Source organism: Ornithorhynchus anatinus, chromosome 3, assembly GCF_004115215.2.
Source record: "Ornithorhynchus anatinus isolate Pmale09 chromosome 3, mOrnAna1.pri.v4, whole genome shotgun sequence".
In the NCBI taxonomy this organism is placed as follows: Eukaryota; Metazoa; Chordata; class Mammalia; order Monotremata; family Ornithorhynchidae; genus Ornithorhynchus; species Ornithorhynchus anatinus.
This window is the reverse complement of record NC_041730.1, coordinates 84,454,546-84,474,075: the sequence shown is the minus strand read 5'-3', so window position 1 is coordinate 84,474,075 and position 19,530 is coordinate 84,454,546. Positions and strand designations below refer to the sequence as shown.

At 50.1% G+C, this 19,530-nt stretch overlaps 1 protein-coding gene across 4 annotated transcripts in view; it reads right to left on the bottom strand.

Annotated features, from left to right (window-relative positions):
* PLA2G12B (phospholipase A2 group XIIB) overlaps positions 1–14,133 on the bottom strand; it is a 59,852-nt gene extending 45,719 nt beyond the window's left edge. For 2 of the 4 annotated variants that reach the window (XR_003757856.2, XM_029060179.2), the window contains exon 1: positions 13,011–14,133. Coding sequence is in view for 3 of the 4 variants with exons in the window: in XM_029060179.2 (XP_028916012.1) it covers positions 13,011–13,296 (286 nt within the window). In the remaining variant the exon portion in view is untranslated. Of the gene's footprint in view, positions 1–9,266; positions 9,630–13,010 lie in introns of those variants that run through there. The other 2 variants (XM_029060181.2, XM_029060180.2) reach the window with 2 other exon arrangements.
* Between the last annotated feature and the right edge of the window lie 5,397 nt (positions 14,134–19,530).

Here is a 19,530-nt window from a genome sequence, read left to right as displayed (position 1 = left end):
CAACAGGGTTAAGGCAGGGCCGACTGCATCCGGCATCCTCCAGTAAGCCTTCCCTGACTGAGCCCTCCTCTCTTCACCCACTCCCTTCTGCACTGCTCCTACTTGCTCCTTCATTCATCCTCCCTCCCTTCCCCACAACACACGTGTATATATCTGTAATTTATTTATATTAATGCCTGTCTCCCCCTCTAGACTGTGAGCTCTTTGTGGGCAGGGACTATGTATCTAATGTTATATTGTACTCTTCCAAGCACTTAGTACATTCCTCTGCACACAATAAGTATGACTAAATGAATAAATGAATCCTTCTCCACCTATTCTCCACCTCCTATGCCAATTACCGCTGGAAAAGCAAAGCAGCAGGACAGTGAGTACCTGCCCTGAGACAACCGTCTGGCCTAATGAGCTAGAACATGAGCTAGGTCATGGGTGAACCATTAGGTCCCTGGGTCAATGGTAGCCACACTGTGAGGTGAGGACAATATATTTACTATCACCTGGTTGAATCACACCAGAATCCCCACCTCACAGTAACATGCCTCCCTGGAGCATCATCCCCAACATGGTACCCCTTTGAGTCTTCATTTCCTCCCCATTTAAGCTCATCTCTAGACTTGAAGGTCGCTGAGGAAGGGAACATGTCTACCACTTCTGTTGTACTGTACTCTCAATATTCAATTCAGTTGTATTAAAGTTTCCCAAGCACTTAGTGCAGTGTCCTGCACACAGTAAGTCCTCAATAAATACCACTGATGAAGAAGTGACAATGATGCTGCTTGACACTGAATCTCATAGCCAGGAGTAACAAACAGTAAGCGGACAATAACGGACAAAAAAAAAAATGCATCTTCCCAGTTGCTTCTTCAATGAGCAACTCCCTACCCTGCTGATCCCAGGCCCTTGTTGTTTTTAAGACTCAATTGTGACTGTATCCTCTCATCTATTTGTGTCTCTAGAGCACTGGTCCCCGGTGTTCTGGGGGAAAAGTTCATTTTTTTGCTTTGTTTTTTCAAATAGTACATCTACATTTTTACAGTTTTCTCTCCCAAGCACCCAAGACTTTATCCTGAGGTGCACCACTGCAAATTCATCCCAAATTTTACACAAACACCATACAGGAAACCTAAAATGGTAGTATTGAAAAGTTTGTATTTTCAGCCAAATTCTTCAGTTACCCATAAAGTAGAGATTTAGAGTGTTCCTTCAGAAATGTCCCCAGAACTAATTTATTTATATTGTCTGTCTCTCCTTTTAGACTGTTAGCCCATTGTGGGTAGGGACGTGTCTACCAATTCTGTCACACTGTACTTCTCAAGAGCTTTAGTACAGTGCTCTGCAACAAATACAACTGATTGATAAGAAGCATTTGGAGAATTTCATACCTAACTTAACGATACCCCAATATCTAGTGTTGTTTATGTAAGGCACCAGCTTTATTTTGTTTAAACAGGCTTTAGCTGCTGGGACAGATGATAGAAGCTGTTTGAGGCTTGAGAAAATGAGGGAGAATGAGCAAACTGAATTAGCAAAGTTGCCACAACGATTTTGTGAACCCTGTAAAGGGTAATTTTAAACCATGGGATTTTTTAATTTCACCTAGGCAAAAGGGGCAATGCAGGAGAATAAGAAACTAAGTCAGCTGGCCCGAGGCTCAGTGAAACACGGTACAGAAACCCAGACTGCTCGAGAGATGAGACAGCAACTCAGTATGGACCCACATCAGAGTTTGGTTTGGAGAGGAAGAGAGGAGTCTAGGATTAAAACAACTAACGTGATAGTTCTTTTTTTAGGGTATCAGTTAAGCGCCTACCATGTGCCAGGCACTGTACCAGGCAGATACAAGATAATCAGGTTGGTCACAGCCCACATCCCATTTGGGGCTCAGAGTTTTAATCCCCATTTGACAGATGAGGGAACTGAGCCACAGAGAAGTGAAGTGACTTGTCCAAGTTCACACAGCAGACAAGTGGCAGAGCCGGGAGTAAAACCCTGGTCCTTCTGATTTCTAGGCCTGTATTCTTTCCACTAGGCAGAACTAGCTGTAATTTTACTTAAATTATTCCCCAGGAACCATGCACTGGTCCCAGGAGGGTCCTATATCCGAGCTGCTCTGACACTTCTTTAGCAGAGAGAGGGAGGCCCCTTAAATTTGACTCCCCAAATCACTGCCCACTTTATTCACCCTGACACCGGCTCCAGGGAAACCAGTGAGCTCCCTCACCTAGCAGGCGTAAGGTGCACCTTGTCTGGGATGGTGGCTGGGGCCTCACTCGGGTCAGAGGAACTTTAAAACACAGGAGGGGAGTGGGAAGGGCTGGTCTGAAACCTGAGGTGGTTCCCAGTACAAAAAGCCCAAGCTCCTGGGGCTTGTTGAAGGGGTACTGTGATCTTGTGGGAGAAAAGAAAAAAGAAAAAAAATCCTGGCTTCACTGCTTCCAGCTGCTTTCAAACACCACTTACTTAGGCAGGGAAATAAGTCAGTAACATGAGGGGGCAGCTTTGGGGTCCTAGCCTACTCGGCGGGGCTGATGTAGGGAGGGCACTGGGGGCAGTTGATGAGTCCATCGGTCCGCTTGTCCATTCCTGACTTGGCCCTCGCACACCGTGATGAAGGACCCAGATAGCTACTGTCCTCTCTCCTCTTACTATTCTGCTCTCAGATCCCAGAGAAACGAGCAAGGCCAGTCTGCTGCTCTAACCCGGTCTGGGACCTCTGAGCCCTCGGCCCCAGGAGCCCTGACCCCTTGGTTGGGAGCAACGGTGAGGCTGCCATTCTACCTGGTACTTAGTCACCCTGGCCTAATGGCTCCGCCTCCACTCTCCCATGGGGGACTGAGCGGCTGATCCCCGATCTAATTTGCCAGATGGGGCTGAGAGGAGAATTCGGACTAGGCTAAAGATAGGGGCGGAGCCAAAAGAGGGAAGAGACAGCAAGCAGAATAATAATACAATAGCAGCATATTATTATAATAATGATTGTGGTATCTGTTAAGCACTTACTTTGAGCCAAGCACTGACCTAAGCGCTGGGCTGGATATAAGCAAATTGGGTTGGACACAGTCACCATCCCACACAGGGCTCACAGGCTCAATCCCCATTTTACAGATGAGGTGACTCAATGCCTCACTGAGAAGTGAAGTGACTTGTCCAAGGTCACACAGCAGACAAGTGGCAGAGCTGGGATTAGAACTCATGACCTTCTGACTCTTAAGCCTAAACTCTATCCACTATAATAATAATAACGTTGGTATTTGTTAAGCGCTTACTATGTGCAGAGCACTGTTCTAAGCGCTGGGGGAGAGACAGGGTAATCGGGTTGTCCCATGTGAGGCTCACAGTCTTAATCCCCATTTTACAGATGAGGTAACTGAGGCACAGAGAAGTTAAGTGACTTGCCCACAGTCACACAGTAGACAAGTGGCAGAGCTGGGATTTGAACCCACTCTGTCACGCTGCTTCTCTCAGTGAAGGGGAGGGAGTACTAGAGAAGGAAGCCTGTGAAGTCAACTGTTCCCACTGACTTATCCCAACTCACAGCAGGCCATCACCCGAGAGGCAGCCTGGACCAGTGGGAAGAACACGGGCCTGGGAATCCGAGGCCCTGCGTTCTAATCTCAGCTCTGCCACATGTCTGCTGGGTGGCCTTGGGGAAGTTGCTTCACTTCTCTCGGCCTCAGTTACCCCATCTGTAAAATGGGGATGAAGACTGTGAGCCCCATGTGGGAAAGGAACCGTGTCCAACCTGATTAACTTGTATCTACCCCAAGGTTTACTCAGCACAGAGTAAGCGCTTAGCAAGTACCATAATTATGAACATTATCACCACCACCTAGGGCTGCTGCTTCTGCCAAGGCTGCAGTGGCTGCACTCTGGCCTTGGGTGGGATGGCCTGTGTCTCTGATGAAAAACTTAAGATCCCCGGCCCTCAGCTCCCTCCCATTTAGGGAGGGAAGGAGAAAAATTTTAACTAGACAGCACTAGTTCCTCTCCTGACGCCCCTCCCGGGCATAGACCAGACATGACCCAAAGAATGTAAAGCGGGGAGCGAGGGAGAACCCAAGATCTTGTGGCCGGCTGAGGCTCAGTGGCAACCCTAAACTCGGTCAAGAGACTCTGGGAATTTGTGACCTCAGAGCAAGGGTCAATCATTAGTTTTCCTGTTAATACTGACAGTGGTACTGACAACTGCTAAAGGGAAGGGGAAGAGGGTGTATCCATTTCTCCCCCCCACAGCCGGTTCCTGATTAGGACTCTGTGGCTTTCAAGATTCTGTAAATGGGTCAATTTCAAGGAGAGGGAGAGGAGATTGTACCTCAGAAACCTGCACAAAGACCAACAAAGCACAGTACACTGGAAGGAAAGGGACGATTGATTTCCAGAAGGATGGGGTGGCAGAGGAAAGAGGAGGCAGGGGAGAGGGCAGCAGCAAGGCTATATTTGATAGGGCTTCTGCTTCCTACTGTGACCTTAAAGAATGACAGAAACTCACAGGGCATAGCCTTGAGGCCCTAGAGACTGCCTGGCTCCAGAGATAAATTGCCTTAAAAACACCCTTTTCCTCATGTGTTTCTCAGGTCCACTGCTGCCCAATTCCCTCCAAACTAAAAGTTCTTGAATAGAGAACAGGAGATTTGTTTGCTTTCCTGTTATCTGTGTTATCTTTACTCAGTCCCCTCTTCCTGCTAATCTCAGTTCTGCCTAGTTGGGGATCTTTGAAACTCTAAAGGTTGCTCCATTGCAAGGAGTGCTTTTTACTGCTCTGTTTTGCTGGGGCAGGGGTGAAGGCAGGGGTGTCCTTACCCACCCCCTGCCTGGAAAATTCCTACAGTTTCCCAACTGCATAAAGGAGGTGGTGGGAGAGGGGAGGAGATCTCCCGAAGGGCAGGGTGAGTTGCCAAAGCAGGGAAAATAGTCTTTGGATTAATCCAAAGGAATCTGAATGAGTTATTCCCCAACAGTAATTGAACTTGATTGAGATGGTGATCAATCGTGTTTTTACATTTGCCCTTTTTTATGGCATTTGTTAACCACTTACTCTGTACCAGACACTGTACTAATCTCTACACGGTACTAATCTCTGAGGCAGATACAAGATAATTGGGTTGGACACAGCCCATGCCCCACATAGGGCTCTCTGTCTTAATCCCCACTGTACAGATGAGGAACCTGAGGCTCAGAGAACTGAAGTGACCTACTCAATTTTACAAGGCAGACAAGTGGAGGAACCAGGATTAGAACCCAGGTCCTTCGGGGTCTATCCCCTAGGCCATACTGTATTTCCTGGTCCCCTCACCTCCACCCTCTAATAACCTCATCCTGATAGTAATAGTGGTATTTAAGTGCTTACTATGCACCAAGGAATTTGCCAAGCATTAGGGTAGACAATGAAATCAGACACAGTTCCTATCCCAAATGAGGCTGACAGTCCGAAGAGGAGGGAGAACAAGTATTTAATCCCCATTTTATAGATAAGGAAACTAAGGCACAGAGAAGTCAAGTGACTTAATCAAAGCCACAGAGCAGGCAAGTAGTGGAGCAGGGGCAAGAAGCAAGGTCCCCAGGCACCCAGCCCTATGCTCTTTCCACTATGCCAAACTGCTTCTGTATATATCTACATTTCTATTTATATCAATGCCTGTTTACTTGTTTCAGTGTCTGTCTCCCCACTCTAGACTGTAAGCCTGTTGTGTGCAGGGATGGTCTCTATTGCTCTATTATACTTTCCAAGCGTTTAGTACAGTGCTCTGCACACAGTAAGCACTCAATAAATATGATTGATTGAATGAATGCTTCTCTGCCTCCAGTCCCTCCCAGCAAGGAATGGGCCCTGCAAATCCTAGACCTGGGGTCTGGACCAATGAGGACAATAGGCCTCAGGTCAGAAGGAAGATGGGGCAGGGCGAGTGAGGAAGACATGAGGTGATGGGAATAGGGTCGGGTTGAATTTGGGAATGTTACTGGGGTAGGATCAGGGGTCCGGGATGAGTGGGAAGGAGGAAAGGGTGAGTGTGGAGCAGCTGTGATGGGGCGGGCACAACCAGAACCAAATGCCAAGAAGCATGGGCCTTGGGCAAGGCATTCAAGTGCCCAGCATGGCCACAAACCCCTCCGGGGGGGTTGGCCCGGGATTATGGCCCCATCCTAGGCACCACACCTCACAGGGCCTAACCCCACTGCCGGGGCAAAGACATAGCCTTTGCCCCTGTGGCTGCGGGGATTGGCAGGACCAACAGGTGCTTTCTGGGTTAGCAGTCCATCCTGACTGAGCCCCAGAATGTCCAGCCCAAAGGGGCTGAGCCACCCGGCAGCCCACCCCGATCCCTGAGGTGCCCCCCATCAGATGCCATCCTTCTCCCCTCCAGAAGTTCCGGGAAGGAACTGAAGTAGCCATTGGCAGACTCGACGCTGGCACGGAGGCTCCACAGGCACCAGTTTACATAGGTTTCCTCCAGTTCCCTCCTTCCCCCCATCGCCAATGTTTGGGGCCGCACGCTCCCCCAGACCGAGGTACAGGGGCAGGGCCCCGGCCACCAGCCTCATTTCGATGCTATGTGGGGACACTTGGCCTGTCGCCCATGACCTCAGCTGGCTGGTCTAACCCCAGAGGAGTGGGGCAACATGGGGGCCGGGTGAGGATCTGTACCAACTCTATCCTGCTTATGGGCTTCCTCAATGGGTTCTGGGGCAGTCACTGCAACTAGTCTTTATATTTAGGAGGGAGAAGAGGAGCCCAGAAGATTCAGTAAGTTTAATTAATGCCTGACACAACATTAACTTGTAGCCGAGCCAATTGGAGGGAAAGATTACAAAGAACATGGATGGGAGGCATGGTGGGGGGAAGCCTCTGCCCATAAAGAGCTTGCTGACTGTTCCGTCTTATCTTCTCATTCTACAATTATTCCCTTTGGCAGCTCATCTACTCCCATGGCTTCAGCTACCATCTCCACGTAGTTGTCTCCCAAATTACTTCTCCAGGTAACTGGAGAGGAAGGAGGCCCTCAGCCATTTTGGAGGTCAGACAGTCAATCAATGGTATTTAGTGAGTGCTTACTGTGTGCACAGCACTGTACTAAGGCTTGGGAGAGTATAACAAGACTGTCACATTCCCTGCCCACAACAAGATTACAGTTTTGAAGGGGAGACAGGCATTAATATAAAGTTAAAGATATGTACATAAGTGCTGTGGGAATGGGAGGGGGGATAAATAAAGGGAGCAAGTCAGGGTGACAGAAAAGTGGGAGAAGAGGAAATGAGAGCTTAGTCGGGGAAGTCCTCTTGGAGGAGATGTGTCTTCAAAAGTCTTTGAAGGTGGAGAGAGTGACTGTCTGCCGGATATGAAGCGGATCACGTTCCAGGCCAGAAGCAGGATGTGGGCAAGAGGTCAGTGGTGAGATGAGATGGAGGTACCGTGAGAAGGTTAGCATTAGAGGAGCAATGTTTGCAGGCTGGGTTGTAGTCGGAGAGCAGTGAGGTGAGGTAGGACGGCGCAGGGTGACAATGCTTTAAAGACAATGGTAAGGAGTTTTTGTTTGATGCAGAGGTGGATGGGCAACCACTGGAGGTTCTTGAGGAGTGGGGAAACATGGCCTGAATGCTTTTGTTGAAAAATGAATCCAGGCAGCAGAGTGAAGTATGGACCGGAGTGGGGAGAAACAGAAGGCAAGGAGGTCAGCAAGGAGGCTGATAGAGTAATCAAAGTGGGATAGGATAAATGCTTGGACTAATATGTCAGCCGTTTGAGTGGAGAGGAAAGTGCGGGTTTTAGCGATGTTGTGAAGGTGGAACCGACAGGATTTAGTAATGGATTGAATATGTGGGTTGAATGAAAGTGAGGAGTCAAGGATAACACCAAGATCACCCTGGCTTGTGAGACAGGTAGGATAGTGGTGCTGTCTACAGTGATGGGAATGTCAGGGGAAGAACAGGGTGAGAAGATGAAGCTGGGTTCCTAGGAGAGGAGGACACAGGAAAGGCTGGGAAGGATTCAGGGCACAGAGAGGGATCAGAGTTGATCCCAGGTGGGGGTTAGGAAGCCCTGAATGTCTGGGGCCCAAAGAGAGGGTTCTGGGGAAGTCAGACTCCTGTCCCGGAGAGGGGGAAAGGACTAGAGGAACGTGAGCCCCAGGAAGGGGACAGTAAGCTAGTTCCCAGGGGATCCCCTTGCCTTTGAGGAGTCGCCTGGCCTTGGGACAAGGGATGGTGGCGATAGGCAGAGATTCCCAAATCTGGAGGTTGTGCTTAGGAGACTTTAGGACTCAGCAGAGCTAACAGGGGGCCGGGAGCTACTAAAGTGACTCCCAGGACTAGTTAGGCTTGGATTTAGGACTGAGAATCCCAAGACTACGTCACATAGGATGCCCTGAGGTGGGATCGACACGCAAGGGATGCCCTGAGGTGGGATCGACATGCAAGGCCCTTGGATTTGGGAGTTTGTGAAGTTTCACAACACTATAATGGAAAACCGAAAGCTGAGATGGGGTTGCTCTAGAAGGAAAAATAAAGCTCATAGCAGCAATATCCCAAAAGGCCACAAGTGGGAAGCAGAAGCTCCCCGTGGGTCTGGGGTCTCCCTGGTGCCCAGACCCCGGGGGGAAAAACTGCAAAGAATGCCTATTTATTTCCCTTTTGGAAAGACGCTAGTCTTTGGTCCTGCAACACCAAAGTTTTCGATTGCCGGATTTTTTTTTCCCCACAATTGTGAAACAAATATTTGAGAAGTTTGATTTTGGGATTGCTCTAGGGGAAGGGGTTTAGTCAGAATGGAAGAAAAAGGGCTGCTGGCCTCTGCCGACCTAGTAATGAAAAAGGACACATTCTGGGAAAGATTCCAGGAAATGGCATCTGTGCCTCAGTGACCTCATCTGTAAAATGGGGATTAAGACTGTGAGCCTCATATAGGATATGGTCTGTGTCCAACCTGATTGACTTGCATCTACGCCCAGCACTTAGTACAGTGCTTGCACATGGTAAGCGCTTAACAAATACCATTTAAAAAAAAATGGACATCACAGCAGGTAAGCAGGAGTCAGGCCACCTAAGGGTGCCAAGAAAGTCGAGCCTGGAGGTTCCCAGGCTAACCCCGACTTCCCCATTCACCGACCACATCAGAAGCCACTGAAACACCCAGACAGTGAGAACGGTATAGATGCCTTGGCCCTCCCGACTGCGGGGGCTGTCAGGGGCATGCGGTTCCGGACGGGCAGGGCCGTCCCCCATGGTGATGACCGGCATCCCTCCGGCCCCACCCTGACCCCTGCGGGGCTCACCATATTGACACCGATACCGGCAGACACGGTCCTTCCCGCCCAGCAGCTCCAGGAACCAGTTGAAGTAGCCACTGACGGACTTGAAGCCGCTCCAGAGGCCCCTCAGGCCCCAGTCCGTGTAAGAGTCCTCTACCACCGTCTCCTCAGCCTTGTCCGCCTCTGCCGTGGCCGTGCCGCCCGGGGTGCCACATTCCCCCAGGCTCAGCCACAGGAGCAGCACCCCAGCCAGCAACCTCATCCTGATGCCGGGTCGGGACCCCGTGCCCATCGCCCACGACCTGTCCGTTCCACAGGGGCCAAAACAGGGATAACAGGCTCCTCTGTCTGTGGGTCCCTCTGCCTGTGGTCCCCCTCCGCCTGGGCTTCCTCTGTCCGTGGACCCCTCTTCCAAGACGAAGCAGGGCACTCACTATATCAAGGTCAAAACATATCTCGTGGCTGCCCAACCTAACCAAGCGGAACTCAGAAGAGTGAACAGGCACAGTCCCCACAGCCGAAGCTGCCGGACACCCCAAGCCAGGAATTTGAAAGAAGGGGTCCCTCGCCCCTGTGCCAAATAAGGTATGGAGATGTGGGGGGAGACGAAGATTGGTCACGCAGAAACCGGAAGCCCGAACAGACAGGAAGGACAGGTGATAAATACTTGTGGCCTCTAACATCTAGGCAGCAGATGGAGACAGGCAGCAGCTGGCTGTGTGTTGCCTCTGCCCGGAGTCTGGGCTGCCCCCTCGGACTGCACCAAGTGAAGAGCCATGGGACAGATAAGTGTCCCAGCGAGTGCTTGTGGGGCTGAAAGCTGGGTGCACTGCCACATGCGTGTAACGCTTTAGTGAATTCCTCCAGGGTGGGAAGCATTCACGGGCAGAAGCTAGGTGCATCGTCTCGTGCGAGGTACGTAGAAGTGAATTCCGAGTAGGAAGATTTTGTGGTTGGGAGCTGGGTGCCTCACCACTCGCAGGTAAGGCATAAGGGTATTCTTCCCAAGAGGGAAGTTCCATTCATCGCTTGTGAATAACTAAAAATAAATGTATTCCTCCTGAAAGGGAAGTTCAATTTGGCCCGAAGAATAAATTCTGCATGGCTCAGCCTGACTTCAGTCTCTCACTCTTGTCGCGCTGATCCTCAAACCCGTCTTCACACGACGGGTGACATAAATGGTGAGGAGGATGGGATCGGCAACTGGTGATGGAGAGCCAGGGAGGCTGCTAGCATTTCTCGGGAACCAACGCTAGAGAGTTCTGGGATCGGCAAGAGGCCTCCAGGACCCACAAGAGACAGGGAAAGACCACTACAGGCAGCCCACCCCAACTCCTGGGGACCCTCACAGATGCCATCCTTCCCCCCAACGCAGTTCCGGGAAGGAGTTAAAGTAGCTCCACGGGCCCCACTAGACATCAGGTTCATCCACTTCCCTTGTTCCCCAATCATCAATGTTTGGGGATGCGCACTCCCCCAGATCCAGGCACAGGGGCAAGACCCCGGCCACCAGCCTCATCCGACGCCAAGTGGGGACACTTCACCTGTGGCCCGCGACCTCAGCCGGCTGGCCCGAACCCCCAAGCAGAGGGGCAACAAGGGGCCGGGACAGGGCTAGAACTGAATCTCCTCCGCCTACAGGCTTCCTCAGTGGGTTCTGTGGCGGTCACGGCAACTACCCTTCAAACTAGGGAAGGAGAAGAGGAACGCAGAAGACTCAGTAAGTTTAATGAATGCCTTACATGACATTAACTTGTAACCGAGCCAATCAGAGGGAAAGATTACAAAAAAAGGAAGGGGGAGAGGGGAACAGGTAATTGGAAAGGAAGGAGACCCTCAGCCATTTTGGAGGTGAAAGGTTGGAGCTGTGTTCCTGGGAGAGGAGGACACAGGGAAGGCTGGGAAGGATACAGGGCACAGGGAAGATTCAGAGATGATCCCAGGTAAGGGTTTGGAGATCCTGAAGGTCCAGCGTCCAAAGAAAGGGTTCTGGGGGGCGGGGGGAAGCCAGGCTCCTGCCCTTGAGCGGGGCAAATGACTAGAGGAATGTGCACCGCGGGGAGAGGATGGTTAGCTAGTTCCCAAGGGATCCCCATGAATTTGAGGAGTCTCCTGGGTTTGGGACAAGCGATGGAGGCGTTCGAGATCCCCAAATATGGAATTTGTGCTTAAAGATGAACTAGAGGACGTTAGGACTCAACAGGGCTAACAGGGAGCCCAGGTGCTCCTAAAGTGATTCCCGGGACTATTTAGGCTGGGGTCTAGGACTGAGAACCCAGGAAAACACGATAGATGCTATCCAGAGGTAGGATTGACAAGCATGGCACTTGGATTTGGGAGTCTGAAGTTTCAGAACACTAAAATGGAGAACCCGAAAGTTGAGATGGAGCTGCTCTAATCAGAAAAAATAAGCTCATAGCAGCAATATCCTAAAGGGCTACGAGCAAGTAGCAGAGGCTCCCCATGGATTTCAGGGACCTGCCGGTGGCCACACCCTTAAGGAAAAAAACTGCAAAGTGCAGGGAATGTATTTCTTTTCCCTTTTTGAAAGATCTTCTTCTTCAGTGCTGCAACCTCTAAGTTTTCAATTGCAGGAATTTTTTCTTTGTAATTATAAAACAAATGTTTTTGAAGTTTGATTCTGGGATTGCATCAGGGGAAAGGGTTAGTTACGATGGAAGAAAAGGCGCTGGTGGATGAGATTGTCCCCCACCGACTTAGCAATGAAAAAGGATGCCCTCCAGGAAAGATGCCAGGAAACAGTATCTATGCCTCAGTTACCATATCTATAAAATTGGAATTAAGACTGGGAGCCCATGTGGAACATGGCCTGTGCCCAAGATGATTAACTTGCATCTCCCCCTGTACTTAGTACATAATAAACCTATCCCTAATTAGGGTTACCATTAAAAAAGTGGGCAACTCAGCTGATAAGCAAGGATCAGGCTACCTAAGGGTGCCAAAAAAGTCAAACCTGAGGGCTCCCAGACTACCTAGTGCTTAGAACAGTGCTTTGCACGTAATAAGCACTTAAATGCCATCATTATTATTATTATTACCCTGACTTCTCCTGCTTGGGTCACATGAGAAGCCACTGAAAGTCCAGATAGAACACCTTGGTGGGAAATGGTATAGACAGCATGACCTTGCGGCAAGAGCATAGTCTTGGGAGCCAGAGGACGTGGGTTCTAATCCCGCCTTCGCACGTATCTGCCGTGTGGCCTTGGGCAAGTCACTTCACTTCTCTGGGCCTCAGTTACCTCATCTGTAAAATGGAGATTGAGATTGGGAGTCCCAAGGGGGCCAAGCTGTTTACCTTGTATCTACCCCAGTGCTTAGAACAAAGCTTGGCACATAGTAAGCGCTTAAAGCCGCGTGGCTCAGTGGCAAGAGCACAGACTTGGGAGTCGGAGGACATGGGTTCTAATCCCGGCTCCGCCACCTGTCTGCTGCGTGACCTCGGGCAAGTCACTTCACTTCTCTGTGCCACATTACCTCAACTGTAAAACAGGGATTAAGACTGTGAGCCCCACGTGGGACAACCTGATTACCTTGTATGCACCACAGTGCTTAGAACAATGCTATGGCACATAGTAAGCACCTAAATACCATCAGTATGATTATTATTATTATAGACGCCGTGCCCTCCCGGCTGCAGGGGCCATCAGGGGCACGAGGTTCCAGTGGGGCTGGACCATCCCCCCGTGCCCGGCGGTGCCCCGAGTGGGGAGCTGTGGTGCTGACCCCCATGACCCTTACGGGGCTCACCGTATCGGCACCGGTACTGGCAGACGCCGTCCTTCCCGCCCAGCAGCTCCAGGAACGAGTCGAAGTAGCCATTGAGGTAGTCGAAGCCGCCACGGAGGCCCCGCAGGCCCCAGTCGGCGTAGGATCCTTCGGCCGGGGCCGCCTGGGCCTCGGCCTCCTCCTGGGCCTCCTCCTGGGCCTCGGCCGTGTCCGCGCCGGTCGAGGCGTCGCACTGCCCCCGGCTCAGCAGTGCCAGGAGCAGAGCCAGGGGCAGCGCCAGGGCCAGCGGCCCGCACGGCAGCCTCATCCTCGCCCGCCCGCTCGCCCCGTTCCAACGAGGGGCGGCGGGGGCCGGGACAGGGGCCGGGGGTGCTGCGGCTCCTCTGATCGGGGGCCCCCTCCCCCTTAGTCTCCCTCAGCCTGTGGGCCTCCTCCCTCTGTGGGCTCCCTCAGGCTGTGGGCCTCCTCCCTTTGGGGGTTCCCTCTGCCCGTGGGCCCTCTCCCCCTTAGCCTCCCTCAGCCTGTGGGCCTCCTTCCTCTGTGGGCCCCCTCCTTCTTGGCCTCCCTTCCTCTGTGGGTTCCCTCGGCCTGTGGGCCTCCTCCCTCTGTGGGCTCCCCCCACTTAGCCTCCCTCCCTCTGTGGGCTCCCACAGCCTGTGGGCCCCCCTCTCTCTGTGGGCTCCCTCCGCCTGTGGGCCCCCTCCCTCTTGGCCTCCCTCCACCTGTGGTTCCTCTCCCCCTTAGCCTAGCTCCGCCTGTGGGCCTCCTCCCCCTGTGGGTCCTCTCCCCCTTAGCCTCCCCCTACCTGTGGGCCTCCTCCCCCTGTGGGTCCTCTCCCCCTTAGCCTCCCACTACCTGTGGGCCTCCTCCCTCTACTTAATCTCCCCCAGCCAAGTCTCCCTCCCTCAGCCTGGGGGCTGCCAGTCCCTCCGGGGCAGCCTCCACCAGCGGGCCCCCGTTGGCAGGTCAGAAGGGTCGTGCCAAGGTCAGAAGGGTCGGTGGTAGCTGGGTGAGCTGGGCGAACAGGGCTCCCAAACGGCGGCCGGACACCGGTGCCCTCGGTCCTTTGACCCCCGGCCTCCGGCCAGCCCAACTGAGACAGGGAGGAGGGGATGAGAGGAGGAAGGGAGGAGGGGAGGGGTTGGACTTTGACCAACCACTAACCGGAAATCCGAACGGCCCGGAAGGACCGGTCATCGATCCCCGCCGTGCCAACAGCTGAGTGTGGCCCTCCACGATCCCTTTGGGGGCTGGAATAAGATCATAATCACGTTGGATTTGGGGAGCCCTCTTCTAAACGCTGGAAAAAAGATGGTACTTGGGAAGCTGTTACTATGTGCCAAGCACTGTTCTAAGCGCTGGAAAAAAATACTCATTCAATAGTATTTATTGAGCGCTTACTAGGTGCAGAGCACTGTACTAAGCGCTTGGAATGGACAAATCGGCAACAGAGCCAGTCCCTGCCCATTGAGGGGCTTACAGTCTTGGGAGGCAGTTACGATTGTTCTATGCGCTGGAAAAAGATGATATTTGGGAAGCGCTATTATATGCCAAGCACCGTTCTAAGCGCTGGAAAAAAATATGGTATTGGGGAAGCGTTAACGATGTGTCGAACGCTGTTCTAAGCGCTGGAAAAATGGGGTATTTGGGAAACGCTTACGATGTGCCCAGCACTGTTCAAAGCAAGGCAAAAATATGGTATTTGGGAAGCGCTTACGATCTGCAAAACGCTGTTCTAAGCGCTGCAAAAATATGGTATTTGTTAAGCACTTACTCTGTGCCGAGCACTGTTCTAAGCGCTGGGGGAGGTATACCAATAATAAGAATTATGGTATTTGTTAAGCGCTTACTCTGTACAGAGCACTGTGTTAAGCGCTGGGGTAGGTATACCAATAATAAGAATTATGGTATTTGTTAAGCACTTGCTCTGTGCCGAGCACTGTGTAAGCGCTGGGATAAGTATAACAATAATAATAATTATGGTATTAAGCACTTACTCCGTACTGAGCACTGTATTAAGCGCTCGGGTAGGTATAACAATAATTATGGTATTTGTTAAGCATTTACTCTGGGCCGAGCACTGTGTTACGCGATGAGGTAGGTATAATAATAATTATGGTATTTCTTAAGCACTCACTCTGTGCCGAGCACTGTGTTAATAGCTGGGGTAGGTATAATAATAATTATGGTATTAAGCATTTACTCTGTGCCGAGCACTGTGTTACGCGATGAGGTAGGTATAATAATAATAATTATGGTATTTCTTAAGCACTCACTCTGTGCCGAGCACTGTGTTAATAGCTGGGGTAAGTAGAATAATAATTATGGTATTTGTTAAGCACTTACACTGTACCGAGCACTGTGTTAAGCGCTGAGATAGGTATAACAATAATAATAATTGTGGTATTTGTTAAGCACTTACTCTGTGCCGAGCACTGTGTTAAGCGCTGGGGCAGATAGAAGGTAATCGGATTGCCCCACGTGGGGCTCCCCGCCTCCATCCCCATTTTCCAGCCGAGGTCACTGGGGCCCAGAGAAGTGAAGCGACTTGCCCAAAGGCGGGATTGGAACCCAGGACCTCCGGCTCCCAAGGCCGGGCTCTCGCCCCCGAGCCACGCCGCTGCTGCAACTGAGCGCTTCTCCAAGTGTTAGCACCGCATCACTCAACTCCTCCATGGTGGCAGGCGCGGGCGAGGACTTCCCCTTCTTCCCCCACAAGAAATTTGGCCTGGCTCAGCTTTTCCGTCCCCCCCGTCCTCAAACCCGGCTCCGCCTGGCGGGTGAACCTTATTTACTGACTGTCCAGATCACTCCACTCTCTGCCAAGCGCTGGGGGAGGTATAACAACCATAATAACAATAATTATGATATTTGTTAAGCACTTACTCTGTGCCAAGAACTGTCTAAGCGCTGGGGTAGGTATAACGATAATAATAATCATGGTATTTGTTAAGCACTTACTCTGTGCCAAGCACTGTTCTAAGCACTGGGGTAGGTATTATGATAATAATTATGGTATTTGTTAAGCACTTACTCTCTGCCAAGCACTGTTCTTAGCACAGGGGTAGGTATTATGATAATAATTATGGTATTTGTTAAGCACTTACTCTATGCCAAGTACCGTTCTAAGCGTGGGGTAGCTATAACGATAATAATAATAATCATGGTATTTGTTAAGCACTTACTCTTTGCTGAGCACTGTTCTAAGCACTGAGATAGATACAAGGTAATCACACTTAGACTGTGAGCCCGTTGTTGGGCAGGGATTGTCTCTATCTGTTGCCCAATTGTACATTCCAAGTGCTTAGTCCAGTGCTCTGCACATAGTAAGTGCTCAATAAATACGAATGAATCAATGAATACTAAGCGCTTGAAGTACAGTTCAGCTACAAATAGAGACAACCCCTTCCAACAACAGACTTACAGTCTAGAAGGGTGAGACAGACATCAAAACAAGTGAACAGGCATCACTAGCATCATTATAAATAGAATTATAGATATGTACACATTAATTAAAAAATTATAATTATGTACCTATATACATAAATGCTATGGGGCGGGGAGGTGGTAGAGCAGTGGGAGGGAGTCGGGGCAATGGGGAGGGGAGGGGGAGCAAAAAAAAAGGGAGGTTATTCTGGGAGGGCCACCTGGAGGAGGTGAGCTTTCAGAAGGACTTTGATGAAAGGGGGAAGGGTGCAATCTCTGCACAAAGGGGGTGAGTGAGGGTAATCAGGAATCAGCCCCCCCCCCCCCCATCCCTTCCCTCCAACCCTTCCCACCCCCAACCCCAGTGCAAACCACATTCCCATCAATGGGGTAGAGGGAGGTCAAGGCTGGATCTTGGGGCAGGGCCTTGAACTTCCCACTCTGGCCTCACTCTGCCCATCTTTAAGATGGGAACAGTCGTGCCATCCTCCAAGGGGTGGATCCACCTTATCTGTAAAAAATGGGGATTCATTGCCTGATCTCCCTCCTTAGTCTGTGCCCGACCTGATAAAGTTGTATACACCACCGCGCTTAGAAAAATGCTGGACACATAGTAAGTGCTTAACAAATTCATTCAGTTGTATTTACTGCGTGCTTCCTGGGTGCATAGCACTGTACTATGCACTTGGGAGCACAATACCCAAATCACAGTGTAACAGTAAGCAAACACAGTCCCTGATCATGATGAACTTACAGTCTAGAGGGGGAGACAGACATTTAATATGAATAAATAAATAAATTGCAGATATGTACGTAAGTGCCGTGGGGCTGGGAGGGGGGATTCATTCATTCAATCGTATTTATTGAGCACTTACTCTGTGCAGAGCACTGTACTAAGCACTTGGAATGTACAATTTGGCAACAGGTAGAGACAATCCCTGCCCAACAACGGGCTCACAGTCTATAAGCAAAACAAGTAGGCATCAATACCATCAAAGTAGATAAATAGAATCATAGATATATACACATCATTAATAAAATAGAATAATAAATATATACAAATGTACACAAGTGCTGTGGGGAGGGGAAGGGGGTAGAGGGAGGGAGTAGGGGGGATGGGGAGGGAAGGAGAGGGAAAGGGAGGGCTCAGTCTGGGAAGGCGTCCTGGAGGAGGGAGCTCTCAGTAGGACTTTGAAAAGGGGAAGAGAGTTTGGCAGATGTGAATAAAGGGAGCAAATCAGAGTGACGCAGAAGGGAATGGGAGAAGAGGAAAGGAGGGCTTAGGGAAGGCCCCTTGGAGGAGATGGGCCTTCAATAAGACTTTGAAGGCGGGGAAAGTAATTGGGATATGAGGAGGGAGGGTGAGCCAGGTCAGAGGTCCTGGGTTCTAATCCCAGCTCTGCCACTTGTCTGTTGTATGGCCTTGGGCAAGTCACTTAGCTTCCCTGTGCCTCCATTACCTCATCGGCAAAATGAGGATTAAGATGGTGAGCCTCATGTGGGACAGGGCCTGTGTTCAACCTGATTCACTTGTCTACCCCAGTGCTTAGCCCAGTGCCTGGCACAGAGTAACCACATAATGTGTGGCATATGCAGGGGTAGAAACAAGCCAGTGTAACCCCTGCGAACACAAGGCTCTGTGACTTCTGCCCTTCCCAAGCAAAGTAAAGGTTGAAATTCTTTTTGGCAGGAGACTTGGCGAATGTGGAGCCAATCCCAGCCATTACACCAACCCCTTGGAGTTGGGTTCCTAAAAATCTACAGCTGACAGCTTTGGGTGCCAGGTTCTTCAAGTGAGAGGGCACAGCTGCCTCTGACTGGAAATCAAAACAAGACTTACTAGCTGCCATTTCATTTCATCAGTCTGCAGTCAGGAAACACGTGAAATGTCAGATTCAAAGGGAAACTCTGAGGCTGTGACTGCAAACCTGTTCGGGGCAAATTTTATGAGTTAATGGCTGCCATTTGCTGAGAAAATAAAATGCCAGAAAGACTCCAGATCCCATTAAGGGCATTTTATCTTTCTGTAGAGGGATCTCAGGTATATTCGTCCCTCTCCCCAGATACACAAAACTCAACATTCAGCCAGCACGGTGTCAATCTATTTCCTTAAATCCCAGTCTCCTTTAAATGTTTTTGACCTTAAATCCCTAAGCATGTTGTGTGAGAACAGAAAAAAATGGAAAAATAAGAGGATTTCTCTTGCCGCATGGTCTCCCACCTTTTCTTTCTAGCTCCCCAGTTGGGATTTATTATTTGTCGTCAAAAGCCATTCTGAGAATGGATCTTTCTGCTTGCAGGCGGGACTCAGTGACTGTGCAACAAGCAAGCTCAGAGCCTGCCTACCCACACCTACCCTCCCAATTTCAAATGGATTAGGAACACAACTTGAAACTTAATGGAACAGCATTTTGCAGTGAATTCAGAAAGCCTCAAAGGGCATGGAGTACAAAACTGCATAATGTAAAGGACTTTCACTGATGCCAGTGCCTTTTATCTGAAAACCCATTTTTATATTAGAATTTTTTCAATTAACAGTACATTAACCTACCTAATCATACTTACTCTGAGTCAAATGATCATCATTCATATTTCCCATTAATTTGGGAGCTGAGCTCTTGATCTCTAAGTCCTTGGATAAAGGTTATTAGAGACGTTGGCAAAGAACCTTACTTGGTAAATGCAGTGTTTCTGCAAAACACATCGGATAAGGCACCTGGGGTGGAGGGCTGATTTGATCCAGCTGAGTCTAGAAGCACAAACAATTGATTCTCTTTGGTTAGGGTGAATGGAGCTCCCAAATTAATGTGAAATATGAATTATGAGCATGTGACTCAGAGTAAATGCGATTTGGGAGGTTAATGTACTGTTAATTGAAAAAAACAGTCACCCTTCCCCCTTTGTTGCTTGTCAAATTTCTTCTCATCTGACAAACATTTCAGTTTCTTTTTGAGCATCAACTTTGGCTTCAAGTAGGTGCTGTTATTGGGGAGTTACAAGCACGGGGGGAGGAAGTGCCTTCTTTGGGCAAACTAGTAATAATGATGGTATTTATTAAGCGCTTACTATGTGCCAAGCACTGTTTTAAACACTGGGGTAGATACAAGGTAATCAG